Source organism: Bombus pascuorum, chromosome 13 (genome assembly GCF_905332965.1).
Source record: "Bombus pascuorum chromosome 13, iyBomPasc1.1, whole genome shotgun sequence".
Classification (NCBI taxonomy): Eukaryota; Metazoa; Arthropoda; class Insecta; order Hymenoptera; family Apidae; genus Bombus; species Bombus pascuorum.
Window position 1 is genome coordinate 1409198 of NC_083500.1, and position 13011 is coordinate 1422208.

The following is a 13011-nucleotide window of genomic DNA, read 5'->3' on the forward strand; positions in this document are numbered from 1 at the left end:
TAATTGGAAAATATTGTTATTTCAAAGCTGCTGGCAATTTTTTATTGAAACAAGAATATACTTCTACTTAAACAAAGAACGCACCTTCGTCCGCCATGCTACGAGCTTTTATGTACACTTAAATAACGGACAGGATGCAAAATGAAGGATAATGAAGTGCACCATACGCAAACTTTATTTGCATTCCACGGATCGCATATGAAACAGTGTACAGCATATTGCATTCCTCCCATTTGATGGCAACGCACGTTCACGCTACACCGATGTTCTAATGCATACTCGAAAGTGATAATAGCTTTCTCTCATTACTGTAAATACGACACCACTGGTGCCATTAGCATGGCGAAAATAACCGCATCGTTAAATTGTACGATCAGGTCATGAATAGCCCTTTAATCTCATGAACTGTCCAGAAATACCGTTTGTTTATAATTGCACACTATCACTATAATTTTCTACCACTCAAAATCTGATCGGCAAGAAAGTACAGTGGTTGGTATGAAGTGACGAACGTGATTTATTTTAACAATAGGCACAATTACGAATAATATAATTCGTTATTCGTAACAAACTATTCGGAATATAATTGAAGGAAATAATTAAATTAATTTGTTAAGTCATGGTTGAAAGCTGTTTTATTATACATTTAATTATTTCTATACGACGATAATTATGATCAAGATGAGACTATTTAACAATTACCTGTTCACAATCGATCTCTTAACTTCTTCGCACTTGGAAAATTTGAAAGCTCCGCTAAGAATATCATCATATCTCGTTTATCTCACGGATTCTTCAGAAGTATCCAAAAGCTACGGTTTCTCGTTTTCTAATTGTTTCGTGTTAAGTATAATATTTACATCTGCGAGAAAGACATCAGCCCTCCAAGGCTCAAGCGTATTTCCACAGCGAACAAATGAAATAGGACATGCCCTGCACGAGTAACTTTGCTCGCAAACTTTTTACTTAGTAGAGGATGTTTCCTCTTAGTGTCTCCTACACAGGCCCGTACACTTTTGTAAAATTTCCACCGACCGCGAATGCATTTAAATTAAGTCGACGAGAAGTTAGGCCACGTGGCGTTGTTTGGTCGGGTTGCTTGGTTTGACCGTGGTCCACTTAGGCGCGCACTGCTAGTGAAATATTTACCTTTCACTAAGAAATAGACGCTTATTTCGTCACACTGTTTCACCGGGTCGCGACGCTTGTCTGAAAGGTCTCGTAAAAGGAGCAAGAATATTCATTTTTCGAATCGTGTTACTCTTTTCACCCTAATTCCGTTCAATTCTAATTTTCTCAAGCAACGGTACTCGCAATCGTGGAGCTAAAAATGGAAAGAAAAAGTAATGTGCGGAATGCTCCAGTAATTACGGTGCAATTGGCAATCTAGAGATAGCCTAATAAAAGTTCCTATTAGGTTGCTATTTAATGAATTCGTTCACCTCTCTACGTTACATTTTGTAGAATATTATAGAATATTATATGTCTTAACTGCAGCGAATAAACATAATATTCCTGTAACATATTGAGGACTGTAATTATGTAGCAGGTAAAGCACTTTTTGTATCCTTTGACCACTGCTGAAATGCGTTGCACGCGTTATACGAAACACTCCGTACTTGATCGATATTTATAATACTCATTATTCCTCGAGCGGATTATTCAATACATGAGGAACGAAAAATATAAATTGCAAAGTCTGGATTGAATGGATCCAGTATGCGAGAATTATGCATCCAAATAATCTTCGAAAATCGACCAAGCTTGTTTACGAACAAGCGCAAACGTTCTCCCATGACGATGTAAATTGAAGCGATTTCCAGCTGGCATGGCAGGCCGAATTTTGGCCATGTTTAAACTTATTTTATGCGTAAATAGGAGGCGGGCGGAGGACGCATTGTTTAACGTCCAGAAAATCGTTCGGGTTCACGGCTCGTTCGGTGATACGCACACAAACGCCGTCCAACTAAACTAATTAACATGAAACAGCTACACACGCCGTTCTCTGGCCACAGCAAACAACGGGAAACGTGTGGCCGTCGAAATAAAACATCGACGAGCAGTCGAACGCGATTTGTCTCATTACCAGCTACCAGCAGGGAAATGTCAGTCTCTGTAAATGCGTTCGGATTATAAAGTAATATGTCACGGAACATGGTCCTGCGGTAGTATAGGCAAGATAAAATTACGTTTCGTCGTACTGACAGACGCTGTTATGACGATCTAATAAATAGACCATAGGAATTTTTATTACATATACGTACGTATTTTCGGGTAATTATGTAAAATAGGGCACGTCTTACCGATATCAATGACCTCGAAGTATGTCGTCGACATACTGTCGAAGATTCTGAGTGTAACCGCCGATGACTACGAGATGATCATAACAATTTAATCATCCATCGTATATTGATTTAATTCTACGAAGTACATCGAATGGAGAGAAAACAGAGCAACTGGTAATATTATCAATGGAAGACATACACAGATAAATGCAATCAATTGCCTGTTATGTTACTGTATCTACCTGTTAATTTAAAATAAAAGACGACCTCTTCGTAAAACGCAGTTACACCCATATCCATTTAATTCCACGAAACCCCATCGAGGGAGCAATAATCGATGCGGAAGTTGAGACGGATTAACCGACAAAATAGAATTTCCAAACAGAATTCCCGCAATAAAACCGAGTTCCATACCAACGGGGAAAGAACGAGCGACTGTTATTTGAAATTATCGAGCGAAGTGGGCAATAAACAGAGCCGTTCCACTGTATCTTTCGGTCGCGATTCTCGTCGTTTACGTCGCGCCGCGTCTTCTGGCGTTATCTTGTAAGATGAAACCACTACGAGAAATACCGATGTTTAATTTATGAAACTCGAAGGAAATTCCGGGGAATGAATCGGAAAAGTTCTACAAAAGGAACGTTCAAATCTGCAAATAATAATTACTGGGAAGAGCAAAAAGTAAGGTGTTTAGAGAAGGAAAGGACATTGACGAAGAAGAGCAGGCGGATGCGGATGGGGATGAAAACAAGCAGGACTAATTTCTCGCCGGCTTGGATCGTTAATCGCTGCAGAATTAAGAGAACGAGCAGGCAGCCGGAGATAAAGACGATGGTGGAAGAGGAGGAGAACGAGCAGAAGGATGAGGAAGGTAGCGTAGGTGGAGTAAGGAGAGAGACTTGAAAGTACCCCAGTTGCGTCCTGGCTCGGATCCTCTCTTTTCTCTTCGTTCAACCCCTTCTAACTACACCAGCTCTGTCTCAGCTACCCCCTTCGAGCTGGCTTTGTGCACCAACGGCGGCCTTTGAATTTACGTCGAGGAGAAATTTATACGAAAACTTGACAATGCTTGGACTGAGTTCGCTGGCTTTCAAGTCCTCTTCTGGCCCTTCCTCCCTTCTATCCTCTTTTACACGCGTACACACATATGTATATATACATATCCTTACGAAGACCGTGTGTACGAGATCGTACACGACAAAGGAAAGGTTCTGAACCTAGCGAAGAAACAAGACGTTGGTCTTAGACCATGCGTCGTGTATTAAGCTTCTTAGCGCCTGGTATGTGTTAGAGTGGCTATAAAAAATATATATACACCATGAAATATCGTGAAACCTGGTAAAAATTATAATTATAGTAATTATAACCACTGTGTTTTCGAATACGTGGTACTGACAGGTGGACATGGAACCTGACAAAGTCTGACTGCCATCAACTGTACGCAAATTTTAAAAAAGACGTAAGTTAGATGAAATTCTTTTTCATTCTACCTGTTCTCCGGATATGGCAGGAACGTACTTGTACTCTTTCGAGGCATTCGAGATCATTTGAATAGACGCGATACAATCAGTTCGGTTAATTTTTTCAATGAAAATCAATTTCTTCTTTGAACTTGCCATGCAGAAGTTCCGAAACTAGTGGGATAGTCATAGAAAACAACGGATATAATATAACTAATTAAATAAAAAAATAACACCGTAAGGTAATGCACTTTATGTGCACAAAACTGATATTACTTTCTTACCAACAGAATACTCGCAAAATTTTATCTTCATAACTCAGACGTTAAGAGGTCAAATCGATCAAATGATGAAGACGCGTGAGTTATAGTCTTCGAAGCATTGTGGAGAACATCGTTCACGATGTAGAAGGGCGATGTCATCCTCGATGTGAGAGCTTCCTGAGGTCGACGTGGTAGGATCTGAGAAACTGCGCGACTGTCCTCAATGAAAACTATCGCGCTGTCGATAGTTTGGAACAGTTCGCTCGACTCTCAAAACTTTTCCGAAGGGAAGCATTTGATTTAGTATTTCGGGGGCGGTACGTGTTCGACGGAGCTGCTTTACTGCGGAGATATGCGCTTTCGCATGGTTTCATAGATATGAAAGTGTAATTAAAGATAAAGTTCGATGATGAATACGAGTCCAAAAGCGACAGTTATACTATCGTCCTAAAATATACTTGCTTACCTACGACAAAACGCAATTCGATCGGTTAAAATTGTATATCTGACTTAGATATATTTTTAGCCCACCGTGTTGACCATCGGTATGGCCAACAAGTTCGCCTTTCAACAGAAACTATCGTCATCGCGTTATGTCTTTCTTGCGGAATCGTACACCTTTTGTACGTAATGTTTCCGTTTGTTAGTTGAAATAATAGATATAGCTGGCATGGACAGAGAGTTGATATGCCATCCTGCACGACTGTCATTGTTTATTCCCAGCTAAACCGATACGATAGAAAATATCATATAATATCATAAGCTCTACACTGAAAGTAGTTCAACAGCGTCAGTTAGCTTTGGATTTTAATATCACAGGCGAAAAAGATAACGACAAATGAACAACGCGCGAATGCAGATACGAGTGCGCATCAAGTGCCAGACGAGGCATTCAGACGACTAAAGACGGAAGTACATGCAGCTGACGGATCAAAGCGGAAAGCCTTTGCCAGACGTAACAGATTCGCATGGTTCTTAGTTCCATTAACTGGCAGGCACCTTTCAGCACGGTCTGACCCTCCTTTTCTTTGTACGAATTGCAGACACTCGAATAAGATCGCCTCTCATATCCTTGCCTAACCCTCACCCTAGTCCAGACACTTTAATCTTTGCTCTACTTTCCATAATATTACCTCTCCGAAGGACAACAGAGGGCTCTCTCCAGGAATTCGATGATATTCATGGATTTGCAACTTCAGCAGAAACGACGGAATCGCTATCTGCTTTGCAAACTACGAATCTGATTACCAGCATAAATCCCGTAACGTTGATGCCCGTTAATTCGATAAACACTTCACGCTTCGCGTTTCACGCAGCAATATATCGATTTACCTGCATTCCGTAATGCCCATTGCTTTTCTGCTTGGTACATTCTTGGATTAAACGGATCTTCTCGTCACTTTAAGAAACTTGCTTAATTGCCGACAGACATTAATATTTCGATTTCGACAAAAATAAATAGCTACTGTTCATTGACAAACTTCAAGTAAAAATCATTTCAACTAACCAGCAAATAAATAGCTACGATTCTTTAGTTTCCAATGTATTCGTCTAAACCGATTGCATCGTATATCTTCGACAAAATGTTAACGCACTGAGAATTTCACGAAACCAGCACAAAGCATGTAATTGTACACAAGCGGTAATCCCAAAGCAGATCACGAAGCGCACGCGTGTACACGTGTTTGTAACAAAACGCAGCGACGCGGCCCTGAGGCTTGAATTTTAATTATGTGTCAAGGAATTCATTTAATTAAATTCAATCCAAAGAGAGCTGCTAATTTACGACATCTCAGGGCTGTGCAATTAAGAAACTCGTAAAAAAATCAGACGTTAGGCGAAGTTCGTTGGCCGACAAGTTTCCTCTATGCAGAAAAAGAAACAAAAAAAAAAAAAAAAAGAAAAAAACAGAAAAGAGAAGAGTCACTTTGTGCGTCGAGGTCCGTTTTATCCACGGCAAAGTCCACGGGAGATGTCTCGCGGGTATCGCACAAGCTCAACCATAGGAACTAGTTTTAAAGAATTTTTAATTAATGAAGCCACCTTCGTAGAAACTCTATAACGACCGTAACACGCGGCCTTTAATAACCATTTACGACTCCGCCGTCGACCGTTCCTTAATTACTAGAACAGACGATGGCCAAAAAACGACGGCAAGGAGTACGTAAACGGAGGGCGACAGAACAACGGAGAATTACGGCGGCAATCGATTTTGCAATCGAGCAAGGCGCCTTAAGCAACCCTCCGACCGAATAATTATGTCGAACCACCTGGTAAAACTCAATTGTAGAGAATGCTCCATTAGAGACGCGATCTTTAATTGTCTACTTTAATGTTCGAAATAGGAAATCCACTCATTTTCATGGTAGAAGATAAACGAAAACCGCATGCAAAAGATACGATTGGTCGGTTTTTGTTGATTTTATGTTTTTTATGTTACTTAGTAATTAAAAGCAAGTATTTCTTTCGCGAATTTTTATGCGTTTATGGGAAATTTTAAATTGCGAAAACGCTCAAAATAAATTCAGGTAATATGCAAAAATATACGAAATATGTAGAGTATAATGTTTATTATGATATTTAATGGGTAAGGGATCCACGGTCTAAGACAGTACGTGTGATTAGAGACGGAAAGGATTTCTTGAAAAATTTACTTTTTTAGTCCAACATAAAATGTGTAAACTTGGTTGAGATAAAAGTCGAAACTCGATCGGTGCCTTATCGCGAGAATTCCTGAAATTTCAATTACTTTTTATCCCGTACGATCGTAATTTTTCGAGGAAGCCCGTGAAATGAATTGGCAATTTCGCCCCGAGGATAGATATCGAAATTGGTTCCGCATTGCGTAATAATTCTGATTTATCGAGGACGCGGTCGAGTCGCGAAGGAAACTACAATAAAAAAAAACCGTCACGTTTCCCCTAACGACATTATCTCGTCGCTTCGTTTTCAGTCGCCACAATTAACGTGCTTCCTTAATGTCTGACGAGCTCAAATGAAAAACTTTCGAACAATTACCACGGTTACGAAAGCGTCGCCCACTCGAATTTTCGTTTTTCTTATTCCGGTCAAGAGCGACCAGATGCGTGCGAACGGACGATAGTTATTACCGTACAATGAATTCAACGCGCTAGATGATCACAGGAACTTTCTGGCAGCTATCGCGTGCGTTTAGTTTGTCTATTTCTCTTGCAGCGCACCGCTTTGGCAAACGAGGCGAAGTCACAAGTGTGAACAATTATTGTGCGGCAATTATTTTGGCTTTGCTCGATTGCTTTGAATGGGTAGAAAATGTTGACACACTTTGTGAAACGAGATAAAATCCGAACGAACGGTAAAATGGAATTCTGGGTCTCTCTGAAGAGCATGAAGTTGCAAGATACTAAGAGTGGTTTCTATAAAGTCGCTCCACATATGGGTGAGCGTACTTTTAACATATTTCACGAACCTCTTTTTGACGATATATCCGAAAAACGTATCGAATACTTTTCTCCATTCTTGGTGCGATAGATGTTTAAGTGAATGCTTATACACACAGTAAATTTCAGCTTCAAAATTATGATACAAGTTGAAACTTGACACCCAAATGAACGCAAACGTCGTCGGAGGAGTGGTAAGCAATCCATCAAACCACTACCTGCATTGGAAGACAATTTCTATTCTGTAACGAAACATGGGCATCCGGCGACACCGATCGGTTGAATGGCCTTGAACAGAGGAGCAGAACCGTTCGACCGCAGAGAAAACCCGGAACTCGGGGTGTACGTGATGTCACATCAATGCTGAATATTCCGGTTCCTAAAGCGTGCACGGAGAATTCCGTTGCTAAGGAATATCTGTCGGCGAAGTTTCATCTTGTTCTCTCGTTAACGCGTGGCGATGTGCCAGTAACTAGGAAGGAGGAAGCAGGAGGACAGAAAATGGAATCTCAGAGGAGAATACACGAAGAAGAAGAAGGACGAGACGAAGTGACGAACAGAAACAACTAGGCAGTGCACGGGAACGTTCGGAAGTTCGAAAGTCGAACGACAGTTCGCGGCTTTGGCCCCGAAAGATTTTAGAATGAGCGCATTATCACAGAACTCTGACAGCATCACCTGACTATTATACACTCTGAGATATTCAGAGAGTAATCAATTCTTTGGGCTCACTTGGGATGAGATAGACAGCGGCTGTTTCATTATGACAAAGTATAAGTTGTCAGTAGAACAAGGCGTTATGCGCGGACTAAGCGTAGACCATACTACTTACGCAGCTTCAAATAACGTGTGTGTGCGTGTGTGAATAACTTTTCGATATTATTCACGATACATTTTTAATGAAATAACATATGACTTTTATTATATTTAAAATTATATGTAATTGAGTATGTAAATACGTATATAAATTTTGTATAGCATAAATTATCGTGTTATAACAAAATTCGAAGTGAAGTAATTACGGGAAATACAAACGGCCTTACGTTTGAAAAACATCGTAACGAATTGGAACCTTGATACAAATGCATCAATTAACGCGGACCACAAACTTCGAATCCATCGATGCGGAAGATACGGTCGGTTACGACATGTTTCAAACCGCGCATATCAAACAACGATCGCGTGTAATTAAACGCTTATTTACGAGAAGTTTCGACAGAACCGCGTGTAACATTAATAACATTTAACCAGCACGAAATTCCTTGTTAACGTACCGTAACGCCACGCAGCCCAATAGTTTATATGAACATTACGCCAATGCATCGTAGATCTATTCTAATTAAAACTGAAATTCGAATACGAATTCCAAATAGTATCGATCAATTAAAAGGAAAATTAAATTTCGCGCGAACGAACGCGTTAGGTGGTCGTGTGTTTCGCCTAAATGAATCCAATTTTCCCATTAGCCGGTAATCCCTGTAAAACCCCAATTTACATTCAGCTTTATCAAATGTTTTCCCAAGATCACGGGTTACAAATAAGAGTAGTGTAATTTTAAGCGATAGTTTAAATTACGCTAACTAAAAGGTACTTATCTCGAAACGATACTTCATATATCGTATGTTTATTATACAGCTACCTAATATCCATCATCCGTAACGTTTCCACGAACCTGGCTTCTTATTTCGATCGACGATGATCGCGTTTTAGCAATTTTCAACGGTCTTCTAGTCCGCATCCGCAATCCGCCTCATTGTCGCTGGATATAACGTTTTTATACTGCGGAAGCGAGGAAGTTGAAAGAAGCTGGCACTTCGAGCATCGGCGAAACTTTTATCTGGCTGACGTACAACTCTGTGTCTCCCTTTGGTCGTGTGTAGACGGCAGCAGCGAGTTTCCTGTATTTATGGCGCACAATAATGCGGATGCACAGGGATGCGAAGTTTCTAGTGGATACCGCGTGTGTATATAGAAGAAACCCGAGAATTGCGGAACGAGAGGAATCCGAATGAAACTGGGATTTCCCTTGCTTTCCATGGTGCACAATGCTACCCTAAACTGCCAGAGTTACGGACGGAATTACCTATACGGTGAAAGGACCGACAATTAGCGCATGGAACTCGATGATCCGTTAGTCTTCTCAATGAGATAGGATTACGCAGCAGCTCGGTTAAAACACTGTCTCATAAATACGGAAGAACTGAAATTTCCCTCGAGAAAGAACTATTGTATTAGCTCAGTACATATAGAACGTCGTTTTTACATATTTAACGATATGTAGACAAAAAAATATCGACAAAAATTTCACATTGAGATGTTGAGTCTCATTGAGCTTTAAATTTGAGATGGATCAAATACCTTAATCTTAAAGTATTTAATTATATACGTTTTATACATTACACTTTTTATGAATATCGTTAATTATTCCTACCATGTAAAGTACAGAGGTAAGCTACGTTTCAATAACATCAATCGAAGCTTAAAATCATCATATAAATTCAACATCGGCCTGAAGTCGTTGCGAACTTGTTATTATACGGGGAGAAAGAATCCTCTGCTTCGTGTCAGCCCAATAAAAGTTTCATCGGTGCTCAGGGTGTTAGTAGATGGTAGAAGGATTTGAAGACACGCGTGGAAAACCGGTCTCAGTCTTACTCTACTTTATAGGAGTTAGGATAAGTGCGAAGAAAAGTTCCACGGTGTCTGCAATGCGAGTCGGTAGCTCTGGAGGATATTTCCTCGGTTACGTGTCGGTGTAGCTCTGGTTGTTATCTTTTTATACGAACAGGTTATGGTTGCCATTCATTCAGCTGCGAATTAGCCAACCATGACCTGTTACGATATTTTCAAAAAGATAATTAAATGCTCGTTAATGACTGGTTTCAATGGACACAAATTTGTTTAACCGTATCACAGTTTAACATTTCACAATAAAATTAAAAGAATACAGCAATTTAGGTAAATCGGCTTGGAATTAAATATGGAAATGTAGTTACAATTGTTCGTTTGATCGCCAATTAATAACATAATTAATTCAGTTAATATCATTATCCTTTTCTACAATTGGGTCAGTTTTATTCCCTCTTCATATTACTATGCGTTATTTGTACACTGCCGTCCATAAGTATTTGGACCGTTCCATATTATTGCAAATGTGTATATAAATTAGTTGTATCTGAAATATAACTCCTTTATTTGATTTTTGCCTCTGATGGCATACAAGGCAATCATATTATTGACGAAAAAAAATATCTTAAACGCATAAATAACATTTTTAAACACACGTAATCTCTCGACTAAAACAACTTTGAAACCCGGAGGGCCACAAATGTCCGACCGAATTATCGTGAAAGTTTAAAATTCATTTGAATTTCGAAATTCTATATGTGAATTATTTTAGTTTTCCTTATTTCCATTGAGTTTTTGTCCCAAAAACATTCAGGAATTATTTCTGATTTGCAGACGACGTGCCTAACAGAACTGCCAGACGTGGCACCGTGCAACGGCACAGTGCGACTGCCACCGCCGTGCGAGGATTCCCCAAGTAGCGGCAGCAGCAAAGACCGCAGGGAAGAGAGTCCTCGCAGAAGATGCCGAGTATTGGCGCCCATCTTGCTCCTAGTGGCGGTTCTGCTTCTCGGAGGGCTTTGTCTACCATTGCTTCTACAATCCGCGCCTGTCACGCATCAGCAGAGGCTGGACGTGATCAGGAGGATCCTCACTGAAGTGCCTCTGATCGACGGGTAAGCTCGTACATTCACGGAAGAATCGCGTCACAGAAAGCTAACGGAGGTATCGATCGAAATTCGAGTGAAATCAGCCTTCCAGTTCTCGCAAGCATTTACGAGTGCCATCTATTCTATGACATAAACGAATTAATGATTCACAGGTTCTAATGCTCTCCAATTACTAGTTGAATATCTATTACATTTTACTTTCTCTCTTTCGTCCAGGCCTTCTTGCACGATTGAATTAAAATCATCAGCGAAATTTTACAAGTCGCAAACTATCGATAACGAGTTAAGTAAAAAACTAAAATTGTACAGGTAAATCGTACAAATTACAAAGCAACTTATTATTCTGTTGGGTATAAAGTTGTAAAATTATAAAAAAAGGAGTTCATAAGTAGTAGTGTGTCGATTCACGAATATTGTTAGTTGGTAAATTATCGTGTAAAAGGGCCCTGGATAGTACATAAGGTAGTCGATAATCCACGTAAAGATATGTGACAATATAGTTTACCTATCTAGTAATATAGTTAGCGAGCGATTTGTATTAAGTAATTCTTCACGAAGCGTTTTCCACGGCTTTGTTCCCCAGGCACAACGATTTGCCCTGGAACGTCAGAAAGTTCGTACACAATCAACTCGGCGAGGTCAATCTGAGCAGCGATCTCGGCAGAGTTGATCCTTGGGCTAGATCAGACTGGAGTCACACAGACATTCCTAGATTACGTGCTGGTCTCGTCGGTGCACAGGTGAGCGTGAAATAACACAGATCCCAACCCAGTCCCTGGTAGCTTTTTCAGTCATCTCTAATTACAATTTCAACTTTGCCAACGTGACGAGATCTCCGCGTTTAATTACTTCAATCCAACTTAACGTTATTGTTTTGCGTTTTAAACAAACTTTACGAGCACCTTGTCGACCCTCGATCGTGCGGCTTCTGTTTGAACAACTGTCTTCGACCTACCGTCTAAAGAGACTTTCCGTACAAATATTATTGTAGCTCGGTGAACGACACTCGACTCCTCTGTTTTAAAATAAACACGTGAAATGAAACTTTGGAGAATTATTGTGGGCGTTCTGTAATAAATAGAAGATTGATAATATATAAAATAGAAACTAATATGTAAACCAATAACGATAATAAATAACAAAGCGTAGGATCATAAAACATACAAATTATTGTGGAAAATTTGAACGATATTATCATCGCAACTTGGCTCACGCAGTTGGAAATTCCTAGTCATTTTGAATTTCACTTCGGGGACAATTTTGGTGGGAATGATGACTTACCGTTTAATGGCACCGAAACCTGCTAACTTTCGATTGAAACTATTCGACCGGCTTCAGAAGGAACGTATCGGTAAATCCCAAGCAAGTTTATGCCTAAACCCTTCGGGAGTAATCCAAGAGCGCTCAATTAAATTCGGAGAGAACCTGTCGAACTGGAGGAAATAGAAATTGGTTGTGCAACGTTTGCTTACAGACAGTGCATGAAATCACGAAATGTTAAGTACGAGTCGAATACATTACTACAGCAGTGTCGATCGAAAAATTCCGATAATGCTTTCGTGTTTAATTAAATACCCGAATACGGTTAATTGGTAAATGTGTGTTCGGTCTAGTAGTATATTTTAATTGGGACTGAACATCGGCGATTATTTAATTTTCAAATGATTTAATAAAAATATTTGGAATTAAATTTTGCAAGAAACGGAACAACGTGTTCGTTAATTATTAGAATCTTTTTCAATGTTGGTATACATAATGTATATACGTAGATATATCAATGCAAGGAATAAAGCGTAATTGGTAATTTTGTTGTTTGTGCTTAATTACACGAGGTGCGGTAATTTAAC

General features: G+C 39.7%; 2 protein-coding genes across 6 annotated transcripts in view; one reads left to right on the forward strand and one right to left on the reverse strand.

The window, feature by feature from the left end:
• LOC132913464 (zwei Ig domain protein zig-8) overlaps window positions 1-13011 on the reverse strand; it is a 739765-nt gene that overhangs the window by 122480 nt on the left and 604274 nt on the right. The gene's annotated exons all lie outside the window — the stretch shown is intronic.
• The window catches only part of LOC132913429 (dipeptidase 1-like), a 145385-nt gene that overhangs the window by 88619 nt on the left and 43755 nt on the right, over window positions 1-13011 (forward strand). For all 5 annotated transcript variants that reach the window (XM_060971776.1, XM_060971777.1, XM_060971778.1 and 2 more), the window contains exons 4-5: window positions 10890-11170; window positions 11748-11904. In XM_060971776.1, the coding sequence (XP_060827759.1) occupies window positions 10890-11170; window positions 11748-11904 (438 nt within the window). The remainder of the gene's footprint in view (window positions 1-10889; window positions 11171-11747; window positions 11905-13011) is intronic.